Here is a 24,336-nt window from a genome sequence, read left to right on the forward strand (position 1 = left end):
TCCGCCCCTGTGTGGAGTACAACTCTCATGTGTGGGAAGGCTCCCCACATACAGCTCTTCTCAATAGGGTAGAGTCAAAGGCTTTTCGTCTCATTAACTCTCCTCCTCTTACTGACTCCCTTCAACCTCTGTCTCTTCGCCGCACTGTTGCATCTTTATCTCTTTTCTATTGCTACTTTAATGGTCACTGCTCCTCTGAACTGTCTGCTTGCATTTCTCCACCTCTACGACGGGCGCGTAGCACCCGTCTGGCAGCAAACTCTCATCCCTTTTCTGTCCAACTCTCTAATGCAAGAGTTAACCGTTACTCCCAGACTTTCATTTATGCAACAGGTCAACTCTGGAACTGTCTCCCTCTGTCTGTATTTCCTGCTGCCTATGATCTCCAGTCTTTCAAACGCAGTGTGTCCAGGCATCTCAAAATGATCGGATCTTGAATTTGGCTCTCTATTGTATTTTGTTTTTCTCTTGGAGGGAACTGTTACTGTAGGCTCATGGCCTTTGGTTCCTTCTTCCTCGCATAAAAAAAAAAAAAAACACACACTCATGATGTAAGCACTTCTATCAACCTTCCTTCCTGTGATTCTGCACTTTAAAAAACAATTGAGAACCAACTGTTCTGGCTGTGTGTGGTCAGGAATCAATCCAATATTCCTTTCTGCTCATACATGACCACCTGTTTCTCAGTGATGTATGAGATTCTTTATTTTATTCTTGATACAGTAACTCTAGATTTTTTCCATATTCAGTTTAAGAGTGACTTTTCAAATGGCAGGGGTTAGATTTTGCTCTTATCACCCCTTAACTACAAAAAGCCTTCTCCAAGCTGATGAATATCGACAAGAGGTTGCAAGAATAAACCAATGGAATATGTTACCTGCTTCAGGAGGTTAAATATTCCATGTACAGTACATTATTTTCTGCTTTCTTTGTAAGATTTTTTTTTTTTCTATGTCTGACTCTGGGCATAGGCTTCACAGCCTGCTATCAAGGCCCAGCAGTCCTCCTACATACCATACACCTCCACATGTCACCACTTCGGCACTAACACCCACCATCCACATTGAATACATGCTAGGGCTGTCTCATACAGGACTGGTGTATTGGTGTTAGCAGGGGTATTTTTACGACATGTCGGCGGGGCTTCTGGTAGATCAGTAAAGCCTGATTTAATGAAATTCAAATCCTTAAACTGTTCCCTGCCCCAGCGGGGATTTGAACCTGGGTCCATTAAGACTGCAGGCCACCTCTCTACCAATTGAGCCACCGCCTCCCCCTCATTGGTAGATAAAAAAAAATAATAATAAAAGTTCAAAAAAGCTCTTTGTAAGGTGGAAGGGTCCAAAGCCAATTTCCCATTTCCAAAACATGTAAGGATCAGTGACCAGCTGATGCCTTTGGTAAAACCTTTCAACCTCCTCATAGGCATTCAAAGCTTCATACAAAACAAAACATTTACCCAAGCAGGTGCTATATATTTTATCCTGTAAGGTGTATTCCTTTCAGCTAATGAAGTTCCCATGCACCTCTTGCCAGTAGCGATTTTGCACATTACGGCTTATTATTCCCTTGTATGTTGTTATATCCTTTTTTATATCACCAGAGATTATGTAGTAAATTACATGAGAATATATAAATGTACTTAACAGGAAAACAAAATGGCATGGAAAAAGTAACTGATAGCCTCCTAAGTCAACAAGAATATACATGCAAGACCACCAGGTACCTTACTAGATAATGGACATACATGATTTAGCTAAGTGTTAAGATAATTTAGGTATAAGATAGGATATTATCTTGAGAAAGTTAGCCAACCTTTGAACAGAAAATGGTATCCAAAAACAATAATGTTTACATGCAGTGCAGTACAGTACTGTTTGGTAATACCCTTGCCAATACACTTTTTGCCCTGGACATTTACACAGGCTAATGTGAAGAGCATCAATACCCTCCACAACACTATAATCAGGTCTGGTTTCAACACTCTGGAAAAGGAGGGGAGGGGGGCATGACTGTTACCAGTTACCACTTAATCCATTTAAATAATCATATTAAATGCACTTTGCTTGCATCAGTCATAGGCGTACAATAATACAGGCAAGTGCACATGCCATTAAATGTAATTAGATATTTACTGCACATATTTTGTTAAATAACACTGCTCATTTAGTATATGCAATAATTGGTCTGCATGGTTGGGGTACGCACCCTCATGCCCTCCCCAGTCTGTTCCTGGTAATGATGAGAAAATGTATAAAATAACTAAAGATACAAATATATGGATCAGTGAAAGTTCTGTGCAAAAGAACAACCAACATAGCAACATCATGTACCACTCACACACAACACACCCCAGTCATACAACAACATACCTCACTCACACCTCAAATAAGACACACAACACAGCCTACTCACATGACAAACAACACAACATATTCACATTTCACATGACACACTACAATGTACTTATCGTCTGTCCACATAACATGATGGAGATTTTCATCTTTTTACATCTTATTTCCTGTATCTCAATTGCAGAAGAAGACAATACTACAGTTCTGTATCCTTTCCACTGACTGGTGCTATGTTCTCTTAATCTCTTGCTACAGTTCATCATTCAAGATGGAGAAACAGCAGTTTTAGGCCAAGCAAGCAGAGTACAGGTCTCTACTGCATGAATATTTGCTACGCACACAGTATTTCAATCATCACTTGCAAAATTCAATGAACTTTCAACATATCCCTCAATAATGACCACAACAGTGAAAACAGTAATAGCAACTACCAGGTATATTAAACCATTATCACAACCTCAAACTAACATATACTGGTACAGTATTTCACACAAATCTCTCAGCATATTATATTTATAATTTTCCATTGCATGTGTATTATTCAATGTTCCTATACGAACAAATACATGATGAAAATGTGTAAATGCTTAATCTGTATAAGTGACTGATAAATGAGAATTACACAAAAGAGGGATCATCATCATCATCATCATCATCATCATCATCATCATCATCTAATCCTGTGTTGCCCCATGAGAAGCGTAGGAGCCCGGGGCTAGGCAAGTTGGTCCTTACATTGAAGATAAGAGTGACCAGCCTCACTCATCCCTGAGTGGCATTACATGAGCAATAAACCCCAACCACCCCTTGGATATAAACCTGCACAGGCTCAGTCCGATTGGAGCACCTTTACCCACTAAACCACCAGGTGCCATAATTTGGTTATATGGTTACCATCCAGCATAGTAAATGGTTTCCTGGTGTACTGAAACCATTCGGCTTGTTATGCAGTGTAGAGTCACCCATAGGCAGAAGGAAGAGGAAAGAATGATACTCTCTGATATAGGGGGGGTTAATGTTTGTAATGCCCCCCCAAAAAAACAGATAATGTGGTGTTGCTCTTGCGTAACTGCCCTTTCCTCTCTTCCTCCCTTCTTTCTTTCCTTCCTCTTCTGTCTTTCTTTCCTACATTCTTTTCTCTTCCTTCTGTCTATGGGTGACTCTTCACTGAGTGACAAGCCAACTGGTTTCCTGTACACCAGGAAATCATTTACTGCACTGGGTGGTAACCATATAACCAAATAATGCTGCCTGGTAGTTTAGCAGGTAATTAAGGGGCACCAACCCTTTTCAGACTGTGCAAGTTTATATCCAAAGAGTGGTTGGGGTTTATTGCTCATGTAATGCCACTCATGGATGAGTGAGGCTGGTCACTCTCAGCATAAAAATCAGGACCAACTTGCCTAGCCCCGGGTTCCTACGCTTCTCATGGGGCAACACGTGATATGATGACGATGATGATTTATTAAAAAAAAAAAAAAAACTGGCAGGGGACTGCTGGAGAAATAGTGTTTATGATAATACCAATAAAATAGCTTGACAATTTTCTGCAACATCTGTCCCTTGCTAAGGGGTTCCCTGAAAAATGCTAAATACTGGAAAAGATGCTGCTTTAAACTTTGCCACGGAGTAGCACTGAAATTTTGTAGCTATGGCCAGTGTTCATGATGTCATAAATTCTGCTGCTCATTCATTCAGTCATTCTTTAATTTCTAGATGTTAACTTTTCCCATCCCTACAACCTTCAGTTTGTTAAATGTAAGGTATCCAGGAAGCTTAACTGAACAGAGCTTGATGGTGGCATCCCTGACTGACTTCCTTTGTTGGGATGATTTTAGCATGCCTCCAACATTTGATTCCTTCTTTTTTGCATTAACAGAATGTAGCCTTGGTAGCTTACAATTAATTCATACAGTAATTAAAAATATTACAAAGGTCTAAATAAAGAAATTTCAAAATATCTGATGAAATGTGAAAATACAAGTTCATGACTCGAAGTTTCATTTTTGGTTGGATACCTACACAAGATAAAACATGGAGCAGCACAGAGAAAAATATCATGAACAGGATGTGTGAAGTTTCAATAACCTGTACAGTATCATGAAATACTAAAAAAAAATTACTGTTCTGTGATTTAAAATGTAACTAAAATCTAGCATTTCCATGTCTTTCATACCCAACTATGATACTATAATAACTACCAAGTGTTCTAAGTACAGGTATGTGCATTTTTTTGGCCAGGTAACTTTTACCCCCTACTTTCTTAGCCCATAAGTACTGTATTAAACAATTGGAAAAGCCTCATACTGTAACTTACTAGCAGATTAAAAATAACATTCAAAGTTTTCAAGTAAAGAAACTGCTTGAGTGCATCAGCAACCCAAAATTACCATTATTCTAACCACCTGTGTTTCTCTGGTGCTTATGATACCAGAACATTTATGCTTTAATGCACACACACAAGACCATACATACCAACACACATGCAGTATCAACCATGGATATATCTCAAGAGGGAAAAAAATTCATACACATTCCCACATGCAAAGACAATAACATGCATCAAACTCAGTAGCTGCACACAAAAACCCCTTAATGTTAACTGTACTGTACTGCACTACACACATACACAAGTCTTGGTCAAAGACTAACTGTTATCAATTATAAATTCCATAAAATCTGAAACTGTTAACAGAATGATACTATAATCTTGCTATCACTATATGACGAGAACAATGGTTGCCAAATACAGTATGCATGGTGGATAAACCTATTATTTCATGGCTTCATTTGTTTCACCTTTGTCATGATATATTTGTATTATGCTAGACAGGGACGGCGCAGCTCTCAGACGGCCAACAGAATCTCATCCTTTCTGGAGACACACAAGTTACAAATGGATGGAAACTTCCCACAACTACCCCCATCCTATTGCACACAACTTCCACTATAAGTTTCTTCCTTACCACCTTCAGCCACCCAAGTTTCAGTATCACTGTATTCCTGGATCAGTTCACCTGTTTATCTTTCCACTAACCACTGAAAAGCTCATAAGGTCAAATGAAGCATAAATGACTTAGAATCACACAGGGCGCCTTCATCCACTACAGGCAGTCCTCGTTTTCAGTCAGAAAGGGGGTCAAAAATATCGCAATTTTCATCATGTAAATAATAAACTGTGAGAAACTGGCAAAACAGAATTATAAGTAACAATGAAATTTTTTTATGAACACAATGGCTACTCATAATGAGGACTTACTGTGCTTCTCTGCAAGATGACAGTTGGCATTGATTCTGAGTGAAACAATGTGTTTGGTATGCACTGTGTTGTGTTTGCCACTGATAATTGAGTTGTGTTTGTTGTAACATGGAAGACTAAAAACACCAATTTACTAACACTTATGGAGCTCTGATAGCAAAGTTACCCAATACCACTCTGACACTGTTGATTTGTAAGCTTGAGTGTAGTTATTAGGAGCTTGATGTTAACCCCCTCAAGGCAAAGTTGCTCCTTTTTATTTAATTCTTGCTGCTGCTATAATATTTTATTCAGTTTGGAAAAGACACCTCACAATGAAAAGTTTCAAGCATAGTGATGCCTTTCATGGACTTATTCTTTCTGCTGCTAAGTAATTTTATTCTAGAGAGACCTCCTACCAGCGAAGGGGATACATAGTCTCCATTAACCTCTTCAGCACACTGAAGCCTTCCTATTTTATTCTTACTGTTACCAGACTATTTTCTCCAGATTAAGGGACACCTTTAATAGTGAAGGGGTTGAAATGCATTGAGTAAAAGTCTAGCCTTTGTTTGGCTCAAGGAGAGCAGCACAGATGATCATAAAATACATCATGGCAAAATTTTGGAAAGCCAGCATAAACATTCAATTAGCCATCATATAATTACTGTATCTGCAAAATAAAAAATTATGTTGCTTGTAAGCCTATTCCTAGAAAAAATGAAGCTTTAAATGTTGCTGTTTTCCATTTACATATATATATATATATATATATATATATATATATAGATATATATATATATATATATATATATGTATATATATATATATATATAGTACACATACAGTTTTCACAACCCTAGCAAGTAATGGCAGATAGTTTTGTGTCACCTACTGTTATTAAAGTGGGAACTGACTGGATCAATTTCCAAAAAAATCCACAACACATATATGAGAAACATTTTATCCATCTAACCTAAACCTTTTGACTGACAGCAACAGTAAGAGGTTCAGTAAATGACACATGTTCTCATACAAACTGGGTAGGAGGGGAACACAAGCAACAACTTAACTCTCTCATGGTCTGAACAACTCTAGTATTGTATTCCACCTGACTCCAGATGACTGAAAGTGTTGATACTGTCACTATTAACTCTCTCATGGTCAAAACAACTCTAGTATGATATTCCAGCTAATGCCAGACAATTTTATTCAGATGAGTCACAGAAGCCTGCATTTTCTTTTTCTCTACCATTTCAGTATACACAAAGCCCTATTCAGGTGAGTCATGGAAGCCTGAGTTTGCTTTTTCTCTACCATTTCAGAATACACAAAGCCCATCATTAAAGACAAGGCCTGTGAAATCCAAAACATTAGGGGTATTAAGAGTTCCATCTCTTTCCTTTGTTATCCCTCCCACCCAATTAACCCATTTGTCTCCATGGACCAGTCACATGTTCTTGTATATATACCATACTTGCTCAGAACCACTGCAACTCTAAATCAACTATAAACCAATATTTTCTATGCATGAGCTGAAATTCTGGCACTTTTAGCAACACTTCAAAAGCACAAAATGAATGGCAAAGTAATTTTTGCCGAAGATCAGCCTGAATAACTCTATATTTATTTCATTTTTTAAAACTCTCTGAAGTTTCCTGAAAACTCTGTTATCCTATTTGTATTCTCCAGGTAGATTAAAGTCTATGCTAGTAAACTGTGTGAGTGGTGAAAACATTAACATTAAATATACCAAACTTAACCCTCCACAGAGATAAAATATGGTACTGCAGATGCCTCTCACAATAATAATACATACTACCTTTGAAGTGACTGGTGGACAGTTGCAAATTGTGCGAGGCTCGGTGCATGTCCACAGCTGCATGCGGTCATAAGACAATACCCCCAGGACATCAGGTAAGTTATATAATGCTAACTTAGCTTAAGTTAGTTAAATGTTAGACTGGGTGGGAAGTTTAGCTTGGAATTTGCGAGGTGGTCAACGTTAGGGGGGGATTTGTCGTAGGACCGCTGTAAGCAGAGGTAGCGTTGTGCCATCACCTCTTGAGATGGTGCCATCATTAACAACAACAACATTATGTTCACAAGGTCCAGCTGACCATCACCTCACCACAGATCCACAACCGTGACAACACCCTCATCATGACAAGTAAACTGTCCATTCCCTTGGACTCTGACAACATTCCATCCTATTATGTGGACGACGCTCAGTGGCAAAATTCGCAACATAAACCAACAGAGGTTTAACTAGAAATTCAACAATAATATAAAAAGTTTGAGTACAAACAGTACAACTGTAGATGAAAGTCTTAGAAGTAATGAATGAGTGAGTGTTAAACTTGGAGGTGGGATGGCAGGTGGGATGTGGTGAGTGTGAGTCAGACGCACAGGGTAAGGGATATGTCTTGCTTCTTGGCTGGCCAACACAGCAAAAACTGTGCAGTCCAAGTCACAAGATGGCAGCATTCAATGCTCTAATATCTGAATGGAAGAAATTGAGTCAACTAGTAAAAAATTAAGCAATATGGCATAGGAATAATAAAAACCAGTATCCTAAAAAACTAGTTTCTAACTATTTACACAGATTTAAAGTCTCTGGTATCAAGATTCATCTAAAAGGGCAATAACATCTCCAGTCTCAAAGTTCTTCTAAAAATTTGAAAAACAACAAGCAAACTGTGGTGTAGGAGCATGGGTAGCTGGGTATCACAAGGAGAACGTGCATATAGCCCGGTTAGGTGGCGGTGGCCTCAGATGTCACAGTCTGGCCTCTGGTCCTCTACCACATGGCCCCACACTGGCTTCCACACTGCACCACACACACTACAAGTCTTATAAGCTCATCAGCCAAATCAGCCTTAACAATGAAGTAATGATGATGGCGTGGTCCCAGGCCGGCCACTACACCCCATGGTGGTGCGTCAGGCCATGCAGGGCCTGTGGCCGCGCCGGCGTGTGGTTGTGTGGCAGAGCCTTTGAGGGTCCTGGCTGAGGCTCTAGGCTGTCGGGGGTGAAGGCCGTGGTGGCGTGAGACCCCTGGCCTCCACCGGCCGGCCCCAGCGACGTCCCGGAGCCCTGACGCAGCCCTCTGGGGGGCACGACACTGGTCGCTGGCCCCGCTAAAGCATGGGGGTTTATGTGGTGCAAAGTGTGAAGGTGGTGGGAGGACGTGGTGTCTGTGGTGGAGCCCTCACTCAGCACTCGCCCGTACCGAGGCCACCCACACCCTGAGATCACTGCCAGCACCAGCGACACCACCCCGCATGCACACCCACAAAGCTGCAACATCACGCACACACTATTACTCAGGGTCTACACAAAAATTTTGCAGTTAATTGTGGAGCGAAAAAATAGTCCTGGCTTGTCATTTAAAAATGAGATTCGAAAAACAACATAATCAGTATCACAATAACTTACCAGCAATCTTGGTGAAAAGATCTCTTTGGTACCCAATCTGACAAAATATATACCAGGTATGATTATTTAAAATCTGAAATGCTGTAATCTGAAATATGACATAAAAAAAGATTATATCTTAACTCATACACCCACATCTACATAAAAAATAATCTATCATACCAGTCCAAGATTTTTGTTGATACCTCCAAAATCTATTATGTTATTAAGCAAAAAGACTTTATAGTTTGCCTTTGCTTTACATACTCTTGTGCAGTCTTTTTAGCCTGTCGTCACACATCAAAGATTTCTTCTCCCTTCTCAAGAACAAATACCAGCAAACCACAAACTGAAGTAATGACAGTACAGGAGAGTACAGTATAGTTCCTAAAAATCAGTGATGCTAAAACATCACTAATTTGATTTGCCTAATGCTCTTGATTTATTACTAAAAAAAAAAAAAAAAAAAAAAAAAAAAAAAAACATAATATCTGAAGCCTATAAGTAACTTAGGTAACTTAGAACATGAGAATTTAACAAAACTCCAGTACTGTAAAAGTAACATCTCCTGATGAATGCTAACCAAAATCCTACCTATCAGCCCTATCAATACAGGATAATTTAATAAAAATTAATTGTGTTCACACATTTGTATGGAATCAGGCCTTATTCATATTAAAAATCTGGCTGTTTTTTGGGTGGAACAATAGATCTCTGAACGACATCAGTTAGCTGCACAGTGTGAAACCACCTATCCCATAGGATGATTCATACACATATAAGGATACAACAATTCTGGTCCATGATAACAGTTTCAATCTTTGGGTATGAGCCATTGATCTGATTTAAAACATCTACTAAATCTGCCACACCAAACAATACTGACAATTTGAAACAATCCTACAATGAAAAAAGTCAAGACTAACAAGTCTCAGAGCTAGTAAAACATTAGCATGAAGCATTTTATCACCTTCATCTATTCTCCTGTGATGATATACTTGTATGCAGTCTCCTGCCACTTCTGTGCATAGTCAAACTGCTTACCCTTTTTTTTTTTTTTTTTTTTTTTTAATACTAACTACAGTCAGATGATAGCCAATCTAAGTTCTACATCAGGAAAGTAACTCAATTCAGTATATCATCCCTATAATGGAACTCAGAATACCAGATTGCTAATTGAACAAAAAATGAATTTACACTGCACACTGGAAATGGGAACAAATCTGATAACTCACAATTATCCAATCAGCTTTCAGACTGGACATGTTGCCTTTATGTTAGATTGAGTCATTTCATGCAACACAATACATGGACATGTTTAATCCTTTCATCCCAGGTACCTCTTTTTAATGCCATTCTGGTTAATGGCAGACAATTATATCCAGTTCTGAATTAGACATTCCAGGACTTTTAGGATCTGCTACACTCTCAGTAGCTCCATCAATCTATGTGTGTCTTTTTTTTTTTTTTTTTTTTTTTTTTTTATAATTTTGGCTAATGGCTGGTGAATTTTTATTTGTTCTGGTAAGACATTCCAGGTCTGTAAGGGTTTAGATAAGTATAAAAGAACCTGACTAGCAAAAGATTTTCCATCAATGAGAAAATTTATAATTCTTAAGAACATCTCCCAACATGCAAGTGCACCAGTTTCTGTCCTGGCTCCTTCATTCCCATGACCAAAATACTGAGGTGCTTGTATGAGGAAAGTAAGTACAGACTGTCCCTCATTTTATGTCACTGATGTGTTCAAAATCAGCACAGTATTTTTCATACAACTGGTACTATAAACTGATGGTAATTGGCTCAACTTTAAAGGTAGCAAGTGAACTGCAGTACCAGTAGGTAATTTCTGTTATTGACTGTGGATTTACTTGTAAAAAAAAGAATTACCACAAAAAGGGGCAAAATGAGGACATCTATCTATCTATCTATTGCCAGACTCCTTAATCCTGTAAGGGGTGGCCACAAACAAATTGCCTCCATGTCACCCTGTCCCCCGCCAATTCACTGCCCTGCTCCCAGCTCACACCCCTCTCTCTCATATACCTCTCCACTCCATCCCTCCATCTCACCCTTGGTCTCCCTCTCCCACTCGCTCCCTCCATCTCACTCACATACACTCTCCTTGTCAGTCTCTTACTTTCCATCCTCACCACATTACCAAACCACCTCAGTGTGTTTCTCCTAATGCTTCCTATCGCATTCACATCCACAACACAACGCTCCTTCACTCTCTCATTCGTCAGTTTGTCTCTCCATGTGACTCCACATGTTCCTGTCAAATAATTCATTTCCACTGTTCTCACTCTTGACTTCTGTCCCTCCAACAAGGTCCAAGCTGCACTTCCATACGTAAGAGTTGGTATCACGACACTGTCATGTAGTAACTTTTTCACTTCTGTGCTCACTTTCCTGTTTCTTATCAATGCTTTCAAGGAACCAGCAGCCTTTCTTCCTTGTTGGACTTTTCAAGCACCTCAACCTCTAAACTTCCATCCTTACTCATCACACTATCCAAGTACTAAAACGCACTCACATTTTCCATTTCCTCCTCATCCAACCTCACTGTACATTCCATGACTTCACCTCTCTCAAAGACCATAACTTTACTCTTCCCAACATTCACCTTTAGATTCCATTTCTTACACACTCTCCCAAACTCATCCACCAAGCCTTGCAGCTCCCCTTCGTCTTCACTTAACAACACAATATCATTTGCAAACTACAATACAGGGAGTTTCCAAACAATGCCCTCTCTCATTAGGGCTGCTCCAACATCCACTGCCCTACCTTGTACCTCTTTTATAACCCCATCCATTTACAGATTGAACAACCATGGAGACATAACACATCCCTATTTCAATCCCACCTGCAGATAGAAAAATTCACTCAGTTCACTATCCACACATACTGCAGCCTTAACACCATCATACATACTTTTCACGACATTTAACAACTTCCCATCTACTCCATATATTCTTAATACTTTCCACAATCCTTGTCTATACACCCTGTCATATGCTTTCTCCAAATCCGTGAAGGCCGCATACAACTTCTTTCCCTTTTTTAGAAACTTTTCCACAAAAGATCTAAGAATGAATATCTGATCTACACAACCTCTTCCCTTCCTAAAACCCCCCTGTTCTTCTCCAACTAATTCCTCTGTTATTTCTCTCTGTCAATAAGTATTCCATCATATACTTTTCCTAATACAGTAAGAAGACAAATGTCCCGATGATTACTACACACTTCTTTTTCCCCTTTTCCTTTGTACAGGAGAGTAATTATACCTGACTTCCAATCCTCTGGGACTCTACTTTCCTCCCAGGCCAATCTGCACATCTACCACATCCATTCTACTACTATCTCCCCCCCATGCTTCAGCATTTCACCACACACTCCATCCATGCCTTGGGCTTTCCCCAGTTTGAACTTCTTCATTGCTTCCACAACTTCCAACCTACTGATTTCTTCCTCTCATCTCACATCCCTCTGTCTCCAAGCTATTCCCCAGACACTTATATACACATTACTTTCATTCTCTATGTTCGACAATTCCTTATAGTGTTCTCTCCATCTGCTCAATTTTCTCCCTTCTCCACTAGTAATCTACAATTTTTTTCCTTTACTCCCCAGCTAACTTCTTTGACACCCTGTCTAACTCTCTTTTCCTCTTTCCAGAACATTTTCTTACATTCCCTCCACTTCACACTCAAATTCTTTCCAAATTCCTCACCCACTCTCTTCTTACTATCCCTTTCACCTCTCTCTTCCTCTCCACATATAACTCTCTCTTCTGTCTCTCAAACTTCTTCCACACCCCTGTTTCTCATCCAGTCACTATATGCTTTCTTCTTTTAAGCCACAGCCTGTCTCACCTCTTCATTCCACCATGCTGTTCCCTGCACTCCCTTTTGTCTTCTCTTCATCCCACACACCACCTCACATGCTGCACAGATTTCTTCTGCGAATATCTTGCACACACCTTCCACGTCCCCCATCTGCTCCAATCCATATTTACCCTATCGCTCCTCCACTTCTCTCTTATACTCTGCCTTTTTTCCATCCTCTTGTAACCTTTCCACCCTCCATGTATGCACTACATAAATGAGGACATGCTGTCTAAAAATAGACATATATATTAGGAAAGGTTATAACATAAGGAAACTGTATTTACTGAGAAGATACAACAGTTTTGGCTCATCTTGGACCATACTCTATTTTCATATTTGGGCATAACTCTTCAATATGAAAATTTTGGGCACTTTCAGATCAAGACACAAGACAAATGAGTGCACATTTGTGAAAAAAAGAAAAAAAATCAGCCAACCATAAAAGAGAGTCCTTTGCTCTTTTTCCTAATAGTCAACTACTTCAGAACACTCCCCCTCCCCCCCCAAAAAAAAAAAAAAAATTAACAGTCTGTTCCCTAAGACACACTAGTCCTCCTATGTGTCACTCCACATCACCACTGCAGCATTAATACTCAACGTCCATACTGAACACATGCTAGAACTATCTCATTTTGGCAGCCTTTCTTATTTTCATTTTTCTACCATCAGAATGGTGGTATTCTTGCCACTTCTAGATGACTACCCAACTTATGAAAGATCTTTTGTACTGAAGGGAACAAACCCCTCCTAATTGAAAAGCCTCTTCTAAGCTGATTAAAATCATCTGAAGATAACAAGGAATAAGATTAGAAATGTGTCACTGGGCTGAAGAGATTAAGGGAAATAATTCTCATATCTCAAAGTGCAAACGGTTCTTTGTAAGCTCAATACAGACAGTCCTATTTATAAGTCACAGATATGTTCCAAAATTTCACAAGGGAGGGCAGCTTGATGGTGGAGGATAAGGTGATACAAGCAATTTGATTCTGGTCACCCCAATTTATAAGTTATCCCTCCTTTTCCCAGTTAACGTCTTTGTTAATAGGGAAAAACTTTTAAAATGAGGCGATCAAAATCAAACTGCTTTCATGTCACAAAACCCTCTACCATCAGGCTGCCCTCCCTCAAACTCTACCAACCTCCAGCATATACCTCTCTACAACATCTCTTCTCACCCTTGGTCTCACCCTTGGTCTCACCCTGATATGGATAAGAGTAGAAATTTAACAAGCATTATTTCTGTAATTTTCCCACACAATAACAAAAAATAGTCTAAATACTAACATTCAGTGTATTGAAAAATCACTTTCTAACAGCCACAATAAAATATATAAACACTGTACTACGGTGCATGCAGTCTTAATCTAGGATATATAAACCATGGCCACTGCTATGTACTTACAGTTGTCTAAGAGTTACTGCTTAACCTCTACACAATTATCATTATTATTATTACTTTTTTATTCTTTCTATCACATTCTGATTACATTCAGCATAAGAAAATCTGTTCAACAAAGAGGTTAAAAAGGAGACTTTCTCACCCCTTCACTACCATGCATCTCACCTAAGATTAATAAACAGCCTGGTGGTAGCAATAATAAAAGATGTTACTGTACTGAAGAGTTACTCCTCCTGTGCTGCTTCCTGTGATAATGGTGGCACAAACAGCTTCATCTTGTAGATGGATTGCATGTGTGAATGGTGTATGTTTGAATGTTGCATGTGTGAATGAATGTGTGTTTTGTGATTGGTATGGGAGTATGTATGAATGTTGCTGTTGTTGTTGTTGTGGCCCCATGCACATCCTGACATGAACCGGTGGACTGCAGGATATTAGCCATTTCAGTAGGGCACTCCCAGAGATCTGCTGAGGATACATGGAAGGATCATGTATGATGTGAGAGTGAATTGCATGATGTAACTGTGCTGCGACATTTGGGGTTGCATTAGAGTTAGGGCATAGTGGATTGTTCATGAGTCATATTTTATGTCTGGAGAGTTAGGTGCATGAAGTAAGTAAATGTGTTGTGGTTTGATGGGCTGCATTACAGAGAAGGCACAGTGGACTGTTCAAGAGTTGTATTTTGTGTTATAAGAATGAGGTGCATGGGGTAAGTGTGCTGTGGTGTGATGGGCTGCAGTATAGGGGTGCATAGTGGACTGTTCATGAGTTGTATTTTGCTTTGGCGCTGAAGCATATGTGAATCATGGAAGGAAGTATGCATGATGTGTGAAGTACATACCGAGGTTGTGAGGAGCTGCTGTTTGGTCCACGCAGGTATCCAGGGGTACGTGGTGTGGTAGAGGTGCAACAGGTGTAGCAGTAGTGATGCCGACACCAGGTAACACACGCACACAAACACATACACCACTGTTACCTGAAACACATTATGCACATCACTTGAAATCCAGTATATAGAGACTAAATGCATGCACAGGTAAATCTCACACACACACAAACTTGTATATCACCATCATCTGACACATGGTTATGCTTGTCACCTACAACAAAATATACAGAAAGCATGTGGCCATACAGGTAACAACGAACACATACAAATACGCAATATACCATCAGGTCAATTAAACACCTCTAAGAGCAAAGCCTTGGTGCTGCCTCACCACTACAGGTCTAAAAAATGTGAGAACACAACATTAGGTGATGTTTCCTTTTAGATTCCCACACCCCGACCCATTGCAGTGGGGGTGACAGTGAATTTAAATCAATGTGGTCAGGATGGTTGACAAATATATGCAGAATGAGTTTGCAATATGTTGTGGTTTGGGTGAAAGTGTGGTCTGTGTGACAGTATGGTCTACCTCAACACTTTAGGTTACACTGTGTTTATTACTGCTTGGTACATTGAAGGGCAGTCTGAGGTAGACTTCTGGGAGTCACCATGGGTGGTCTGAATGGGAGTCCTGACCAAATGGCACATTTTCCATCTCCCACAACACAGGCATTTATAACACAGCTCAAGTTACTGATACACTAGTAGGTGGTGGCAACCATCATCCACTCACTTGATGTTGTGCTGCCTACTTCTTCCTTCACCTTTATCATTCTTTTTCTGTGTCTGCATTCCTCTCTTCCTGTTTCTCCCATCTTTCCTGTAATTTTTAATTACTCTTTTTTCCTTTTCAGGTGGCTTTCCATTGAGTGACAATCATAATGGTTTCCTGTAAGCCAGGAAACCATTTACAATGCTGGGTGGTGACCATAAAGTCATCCCATACACGTTCTCTACACGTCAACACGTGGGTTGGAGGAAGGTTAGTGCCCCTCCTCGTAATATAACTAACTCAGAGACAAACAGCCACCCCTTACAGGATTAAGGTGTCTGGCTATAGACAGACAGACAGAAGTTGCTGATGAATTATCCGTTGTATTGGCAAGTTGACTGTATTGTATAAAACTCTATCAATCTATTGCCAGACGCCTCAATCCCGTTCGAGGTGCCCACAAACAAATCACCTCCACGTCGCCCTGTCCCCCGCCATTTCACTGCCCTGCTCCCAACTCACACCCCCCTCTCTCATATACCTCTCCACTCCATCCCTCCATCTCATCCTTGGCCTCCCCTTCCCTCTCCCCCCCTCCACCTCACTCACATACACTCTCTTTGTCAGTCTTTCACCCTCCATCCTCTCCACATGGCCAAACCACCTCAGTGTATTCCTCCTAACACTTCCTATCACATCCACATCCACACCACAATGCTCCTTTATATCCTCATTTGTCAGCCTGTCTCTCCATGTGACTCCACAGGCTCCTCTTAAATAACTTATTTCCACTGCTCTCACTATTGACTTGTGTCCTTCCAACAACATCCAAGCTTCACTTCCATACGTTAGAGTTGGTATCACAATACTGTCATGTAGTAACTTTTTCATTTCCATGCTCACTTCCCTGTTTCTTATCATTGCTTTCAAGAAACCAGCAACCTTTCTTCCCTGCTGTACCATTTCAAGCACTTCACCCTCCAAACCTCCATCCTTATTCATCACACTACTTAAACGTACTCACATTTTCCAATTCCTCACCATCCAACCTTGCTGTACATTCACTGACTTCACCTCTCTCAAAGACCATCACTTTACTCTTCCCTATATTCACCTTTAGATTCCATTTCTTACACACTCTCCCAAACCCATCCACCAAGCCTTGCAGCTCCCCTTCATCTTCACTCAACAAAACAGTATCATCTGCAAACAACAGTACAGGGAGTTTGCAAACACTACCCTCTCTCACCAGGGCCACTCCAACATCCACTACCCTACCTTGTACCTCTTTTATTACCCCATCCATGTACAGATTGAACAACCATAGAGACATGACATCCCTGTTTCAACCCAACCTTCAAAGAGAAAAATTCACTCAGTTCACCATCCACATGCACTGCAGCCTTAGCACCATCATACATACTCTTCACAGCATTCAACAACTTCCCATCTACTCCATATATTCTTAATACTTTCCACAATCCTTGTCTATGCACCCTGTCATATGCTTTCTCCAAATCCATGAAAGTTGCATACAACTTCTTTCCCTTCTCTAGAAACTTTTCCACTAAAGATTTAAGAATGAATATCTGATCTAAACAACCTCTTCCCTTCCTAAAGCCTCCCTGTTCTTCTCCAACTAACTCCTCTGTTCTTTCTCTAACTCTGTCAATAAGTATCCTACCATACACTTTTCCTATTATACTAAGAAGACAAATGCCCCTGTGATTACATCACACTTCTTTTTCCCCTTTTCCTTTGTAGAAGGGAATAGTTATACCTGACTTCCAATCCTCCGGGATTCTACCTTCCTCCCAAGCCAATCTGCACATCTTCCACATCCATTCTACTACTATCTCTCCCCCATGCTTCAGCATTTCACCACACACTCCATCAATTCCTGGGGCTTTCCCAAATTTAACTTTCTTCATTACTTCCACAACTTCTATCCTACTGATTTCTTCCTGTCTTCTCACCTCCCTCCTTCTCCCAGCCACTTATACTCGCATTACTTCCATCCTCTATGTTCAACAATTCTTTATACTGTTCTCTCCATCTGCTAACTTTTTTTCCCTTCTCCACTAGTAATCTATCATTTTTATCTTTCACTCCCCTGCTAACTTCACTTCCACCCTGTCTTACTCTCTTCACCTCTTTCCAGAACATTTTCTTACAGTCCCTCCACTTTATACTCAAATTCCTTCCAAATTCCTCATCCACTCTCTTCTTACTCTCTCTTACTAATCTTTTCACCTCTCTCTTTCTTTCTGCATATAACTCTCTCTTCCGCCTCTCAACTTTTTCCACGCCCCTATTTCTCATCCATTCATTGTATGCTTTATTCTTTTGTGCCACAGCCTGTCTCACCTCTTAATTACACCACGCTCTTCCTTGCACCCCCCTCCATCTTCTCTTCATCCCACACACCACATCACATGCTGCACATATTTCTTCTGTGAATATCCTGCACACACCTTCTACGTCCCCCATCTGCTCCAATTCATATTTGCCCAATCGTTCCTCCACTTTTCTCTTATATTCTGCCTTTTTCTCATCCTCTTGTAACCTTTCCACTCTCCTTGCAAATACTCCTTCTTCCCATCCTTCCCTTCTTCTATTTCTCCATCTTATTTGGATCTTGATTCTGGTCACCACCAAGTAGTGGTCAGAAAGTCCACTCCCCCAACCTCTATAAGCTCTTGCATCCATTACACATCTTCGCATCCTTTCATCCACACACACATAATCAGTCACTGCCTTCCTTTCATTCAGTTCACCATCCACCCTTCTCATCACTCGCCATGTATACCTGTGGATCATTTTATGTCTGAAGAGGGTACTGGCTATCACCAACCCCCTCCCAGCACAAATGTCCACTAATGCACTGCCATTCTTATCTATCTCAGCAGGCACACCCCACTCACCAACTATTCCAACCACCTTCACATTCCCTACTTTACCATTCATATCACCGATCAAAAACACTCTCTCACTCCTTCCAAACTTTTCCATGCACACTTCCACATTTGTCCAGAACTCTTCTCTCACTCTGTTTGCACGACCTTGTGTTGGCGCATACACGCACACAATCGCCCACATTTGTATTCCAACTTTCAATCTTACCCACACAATCCTTGACCCAACTGATCCATACTCTCTTATGTTCTTCTTCCATCTTTTACTCACGACTTTACACACTCCTTCTTTTGCCCTCTCATTATCACCTACTCCTGCACATATACCCCATCCATACTCCCATTCTCTCACACCCTCACCTCACCATTTAGTTTCAGTTACTCCACATACATCAACTTTCGCACCCTCAAACACCTGGACAATCTCTCTTTCTCAACAGAAAAATATTTCCAACTGTCACCTAAAAGAAACATTAACACATACAAAAAAAAAAAAAAGATAAATAAATGAACACTGGCAAACACAAGCAAAAGAAAAACAAATTAACAAGAAAACAATATTACCAACAGTAGGAACAGAACAGCAACAGAAGTGTCAGTCTCCTGCTTTTTGCATTACTTTGTGATTTTAAATCATTCATTCATTCATCATCTAATCCAGTGTTGCCCTACGAGAAGGGAAGAAGCCTGGGGCAGGACAAGTTGGTCCTGACATTTAAGATGAGGGTGACCAGCCTCGCTAATCCCTGAGTAGCATTACATGAGCAATAAACCCCAACCCCCCCTTGGATATAAACCCGTACCGGCTCAATCCGAGTGGAGTGCCTTAATTGCCCACTAAACCATCAGGCGCCATAATTTGGTTATGTGGTTACCACCCAGCGAAGTAAATGGTATCCTGGTGTACAGGAAACCAATTGGCTTGTGATTTAGTGTAGAGTCACCCATAGACAGAAGGAAGAGGAAAGAATGAATGAAAAGACAGAAGAAAAAGGATGGAAAGAAGAGAGAAAAGGGCGGTCACCCGAGAGCAGTACTACACTGAGTGAGTGGATGGTAAGCACCCCCACCAACCACTTCAAAATGTAATAAAACACAAAACTGGGCATCAGGTATGAAAAAATATATAATGTCCCCAACAAAAAGTTTACAAAGCAACCCTGTTCTCGGTGCACTGGGATTTAATACTGCAAAAAGTTGTGGGACAGGAGTAATTATAATGTAAAACAACATCAATGGTTAGAATTAATAATACAAAAAAAATTATGGAAAATACTAAACAAAATATCTATTAGAAAGAAAACTATGAAAAGAATTAAGACAACCAAGGAGAAAGAATGATTGGTGAGAAAGAACCAGGAAGCTGGAGATTTTAATTCAATTTCTCAATTCTTTTTACAGTGGGAAAATACACTGCATATTACCTTTCATCTTACTAGGGATATGAATCATATAAGAAATGAAACCACATATGGAACTTTCTCCAATTAGAAAATCAGCTCATTCCATTACAGTGTAAGGAAGTGTAAGAGAAAAAATATATAGTATTACATATTAGTAATATCAAGAAAAGTACAAAATAAAGATGAAAAAAAAAAAAAAAAAAAAAAAAAAAAAGACTGAAACATAAAGCAGTTCATACATAGGCCTAAACCAGGTAAAGTGAAAAACCAGCTTGTTCCAGTACACATGAGGGGGTACTGTATATGAGATTGGAGAAATGGAAAAGGGGACTGGTGTATGTAAATATAAGCAAACCTCGACTTACGATACCCCTATATGCGATACCCTGGATTAGTGACGGGGGTAGAAATACCACCCACCCTTCCTAATGATGGCTGAGCCCTGGTTTAATGATGGGCCCGTTGTCTCCCACTACCATCACCCCACCTCGGCAGGCTTCCCCCCTCCCTCTAACCCTCCCCCAGAGATGGAGTTTAAGGGCTCCGAGGAGGATGAGTAAGTGCAAGGAAGCACCACATGTCCCCTAGCCTTGGGGGGGGGGGATAGCAAGGATGACAACCAGGACCAGATAAGGACTTACAAGAAGTAAGTGATGAGAGGTGTTTATTTACAGGTGTTAGGCTTAGGTTAGCTTCTTTTACAGCTGTTAGGCCATTTAGCCTGGCATTAAATTTCTTTCTGGACTCTTTTGGGTGGGTTCAGGACTTGGGGAAACCCAAGTCTCAAAATCGCATCCTTATACTTTACATGTTAAATCATCCCCGATTTACAAAATCCTGCCTAGCGGGGTTTGCCTGTACAGTACAGTAATTTCTCGAATATCCAGACAATCCATTCCTGGACAATCCATTATTCGGATGCTGTGACCTAGTTGTCTGAAACTATTATTCGTACAATTTTTCATGATATCTGGACAAAATGCGTGCATCCAGGTGGAAATTAAGGCTGCATGAAAATTTTCACGCCCAGCCTGGCTGGAACAGCCCGGTAGTGCTGGCTGGGTAGTTCGCCCAGCGCCCGCTAGAGACCCCCTCGGTTGTTCCCAGTTCCCGCCTGGCGACAGTGTGGTAAATAGCTCCTCTCAGACAGTTGTCATGGTGGTGCACGTGGTGGTTTTTGTGGTTGTTCCCTACCTGCTTCAGGCCTTGCTATTCCTTGCATGCCTCTTCCTAGGGTGTGTGATGATGGCTCCTTCACCAATGAAAAGAAAGTGGGTAGTGTTGATTCTTTAGTAGGGGGAGATCCTGGATAAGACTGATGGAGGATGGTTGAATTGTTGACCGCTGATGTTGATTTTATTCTAGCTTACTGTATTGTACCATGAGTTTATTCTAGTTTACCATGATTTTATTCCATTTTACCATTATGTTTTGTGCACCCATTGCATTTTTCTTGTGTAGCCATTTTTTTCATAGTCACTGCAGGGTATGGCCCTGCAGTGGTGATTGCTTGTCTGCAGTTGACGGGTATGCTTGACCATGGTAATTGCCTGGCTGTGGTTTATAGGACTGCCTGACCAGATAGAATAGTGTTAAACAACAGGAACAAGTGTTGTACGATGTACAGTACAGTATTGTAGTGGCTGTTTACATTGGCATTCAAAGTTAGGTTATGTACGAATAGGGGCCAGGGGAGAAGTCCATTATCCGGACAGAGCCATTACCCGGACATTGCTTTGGCTCTATTACGTCGGATGAGCAAGGCATTACTGTATCAAAGAAAGTACCAAGTAAAGATGAAAAATGCAAAAATAATGCAAAACAAAGTGACAAATAAAAACTGGGTAAAGTGACTAACCAGCTTGTCCCATCGCAGCGTGAGGGAGTGTACAAGTGAGGAGAGATGAAGGAGGAGGAGGATGGTGGTGGTGAGGATGGTGAAGACGGCAGTGAACACCACCACCCGAAGTCGCCAGGCGCCGGGCAGCACGAAGATGCTCAGCCGTGCTGTGCCCACCGTACAGGCGCACGTCATTGTGATCACCGACACCACCTGAAATGTACACAATTTTATTACGTACACTGTACTATCATGATCAAAAGTTTCTGACACTTACATCCTGACATCAGCTATGAAAGATGTTACATGGGAATTTAATTAGGTGAAAAATTTAATGGATGGCTGAATGTACTGGTACAATACAGTACACAAAAGAGGAAACATTAACCTGTCAACAGGATACACAGGGACAACACTGACTCACCATGAAGAACTACAATATGCATTAATTTATTTTCTGTAGTTAGTTCACTTGGGTACTATACTTTGTTTTGCACACAAGATTTTGCTCAACTGAGTGAAAGCCTAGAAATTAAAAGGTTACAAAATTAATACTGTCTTAAGTACCCCTTTCTCTGCTCTTTGTACACTTATGCATTTTATTTAGACTACTACCAGACAAGTTTGTTCAGTCATGCAAAATCCCTGTAAAGGGGAATGTCAAAAGGTTACACATGACACAGCAGGAAGCATGATCATAAAGCTGAACAAGCATGAACTGGTAGGGCACATATAGATGAGATAAGGCATACCCAGGCAGAGAAAGCCCCACCAAAACCGAAAACAGCAGAATATCTATGACACACTCACCACCAGAAGAAGTCTGAAGATACCAACGGAGGTCTTTAAGTGAGAGTCATCCCAGGCAAGGGTGAGGGTGGGAGTGGGGCGGGCACGGGTGGGTGTGGGTGAAAAGTTGTCAGGGCTGGGGTCGGGGTCGTCATCATCGTCTTCAGGATGGCGTCCAGCGTGAGAGTCCCAGGAGAGACGGGAGTCGCAGCGGGAAAGTGTGTCAAGGTCGCGTGAGTAGATGTCAGGGTCGTGTGGGAAGTCGAGGTCTGGGTGGGAGGACTGGATGGTGAAGGAGTCCCAGTCTGAGGTCCAACGGCGGCATTCCAACTGCTCTATGTCCCGAAGTAGCTCCTGCACCTCATCATACCCGCAGATGTCCGAGATGGAGGGCAGCTCCCGGCGTAGCCGTGAGACACCACTCCCAACCTCCTCCGCCGTGCCCGCCGACCCCGACAGCAACGACCCACGCGACCCAAGACCCGAGCCGGTGCGGGACCCAGGCCGCGACACCGAGCGCAGCGACCCAGAGGCCCGCGAGAGCACCGAGGGCCGTGAGCTTGAGCTGAAGGACCTATGGTTGAAGATTTTAGGCCGCGCCCCCCCAGGCCACCTATTGTTAAGGGCCACCTTGTTGTGCACATAGGGGCCCGAGCCACTGGTGGAGGGCCGCGAGTCGCACATCACTTCCTCGGTGGCCTGCACCATGGCACAGGCGGGGCGGGCGGGCGGGCCGGTCGGGGCGGTGCTAGGCTGCCACCACCTCCACCACCACGCCCGCGGCCCACCAGCACACTCTCACACCCATCCCACGTGGGCCTCATCTACAGTGTACACCACACACCTGAAACACAAAATAACCATAAGGAGTACTGGTACACACTGGGTGTAACACTAGAAGTACAGTGATCCCTTGGTTATTGCAAACTTGGTTATGGCACTTTTCAGTATCACTGCTAGATGATGAAAATCTGCACTCCTGCCATTATTGCACATTTTTTGCTTTAAAAATTTTGTTATCACTGAAGTGAGACAACTAACTCTTCACCCCCAGCTTCAGAACTCCTTATCTCAAGCCCATCTCTGGTCTCTACTGTATATGGTATGTGTTTCTTCTTTATTGTGCCTTTTTTATCATTTTCCATTAACCTTACCATGTCTATGTGTGTTTCTGATACTTCCTATAACAGTATGTATGTATTTAGTGGGTTTAAATTGTTGTAATGGGGAATAGTTGGATTTACAAGTGGGGTGCCAGGTACCAATTAATAATCCCATAAGTTCTGTGTTTTCATTATCACACAATTTCATTAACACGCACTATTTGTGGTACCAATTATGCATGATAATTGAGGGATCACTGTATAAAAACAAACACAGCATAAAATTTTATTAAACTGCACAGTCATCTGTCTATTCAAACACCACAAATCCTATTTCTGCAAGGTGGGCAAAGAAATAACTGTTCAGAATTTTCCCAAGTC

The 24,336-nt window shown here is 41.2% G+C and overlaps 1 protein-coding gene across 1 annotated transcript; it reads right to left on the reverse strand.

Annotated features, from left to right (window-relative positions):
- Nucleotides 1-8,514: 8,514 nt before the first annotated feature.
- LOC145403371 (uncharacterized) lies at nucleotides 8,515-23,676 on the reverse strand. The gene is given in 5 exon segments (XM_080275156.1): nucleotides 8,515-8,892; nucleotides 15,146-15,280; nucleotides 22,082-22,276; nucleotides 22,874-23,586; nucleotides 23,589-23,676. Coding segments are annotated over 5 exon segments (1,509 nt in total).
- Between the last annotated feature and the right edge of the window lie 660 nt (nucleotides 23,677-24,336).

This window comes from Coenobita brevimanus, chromosome 60 (assembly GCF_032717465.1).
Source record: "Coenobita brevimanus isolate Jiangsu-jjx chromosome 60, ASM3271746v2, whole genome shotgun sequence".
Lineage (NCBI taxonomy): Eukaryota > Metazoa > Arthropoda > Malacostraca > Decapoda > Coenobitidae > Coenobita > Coenobita brevimanus.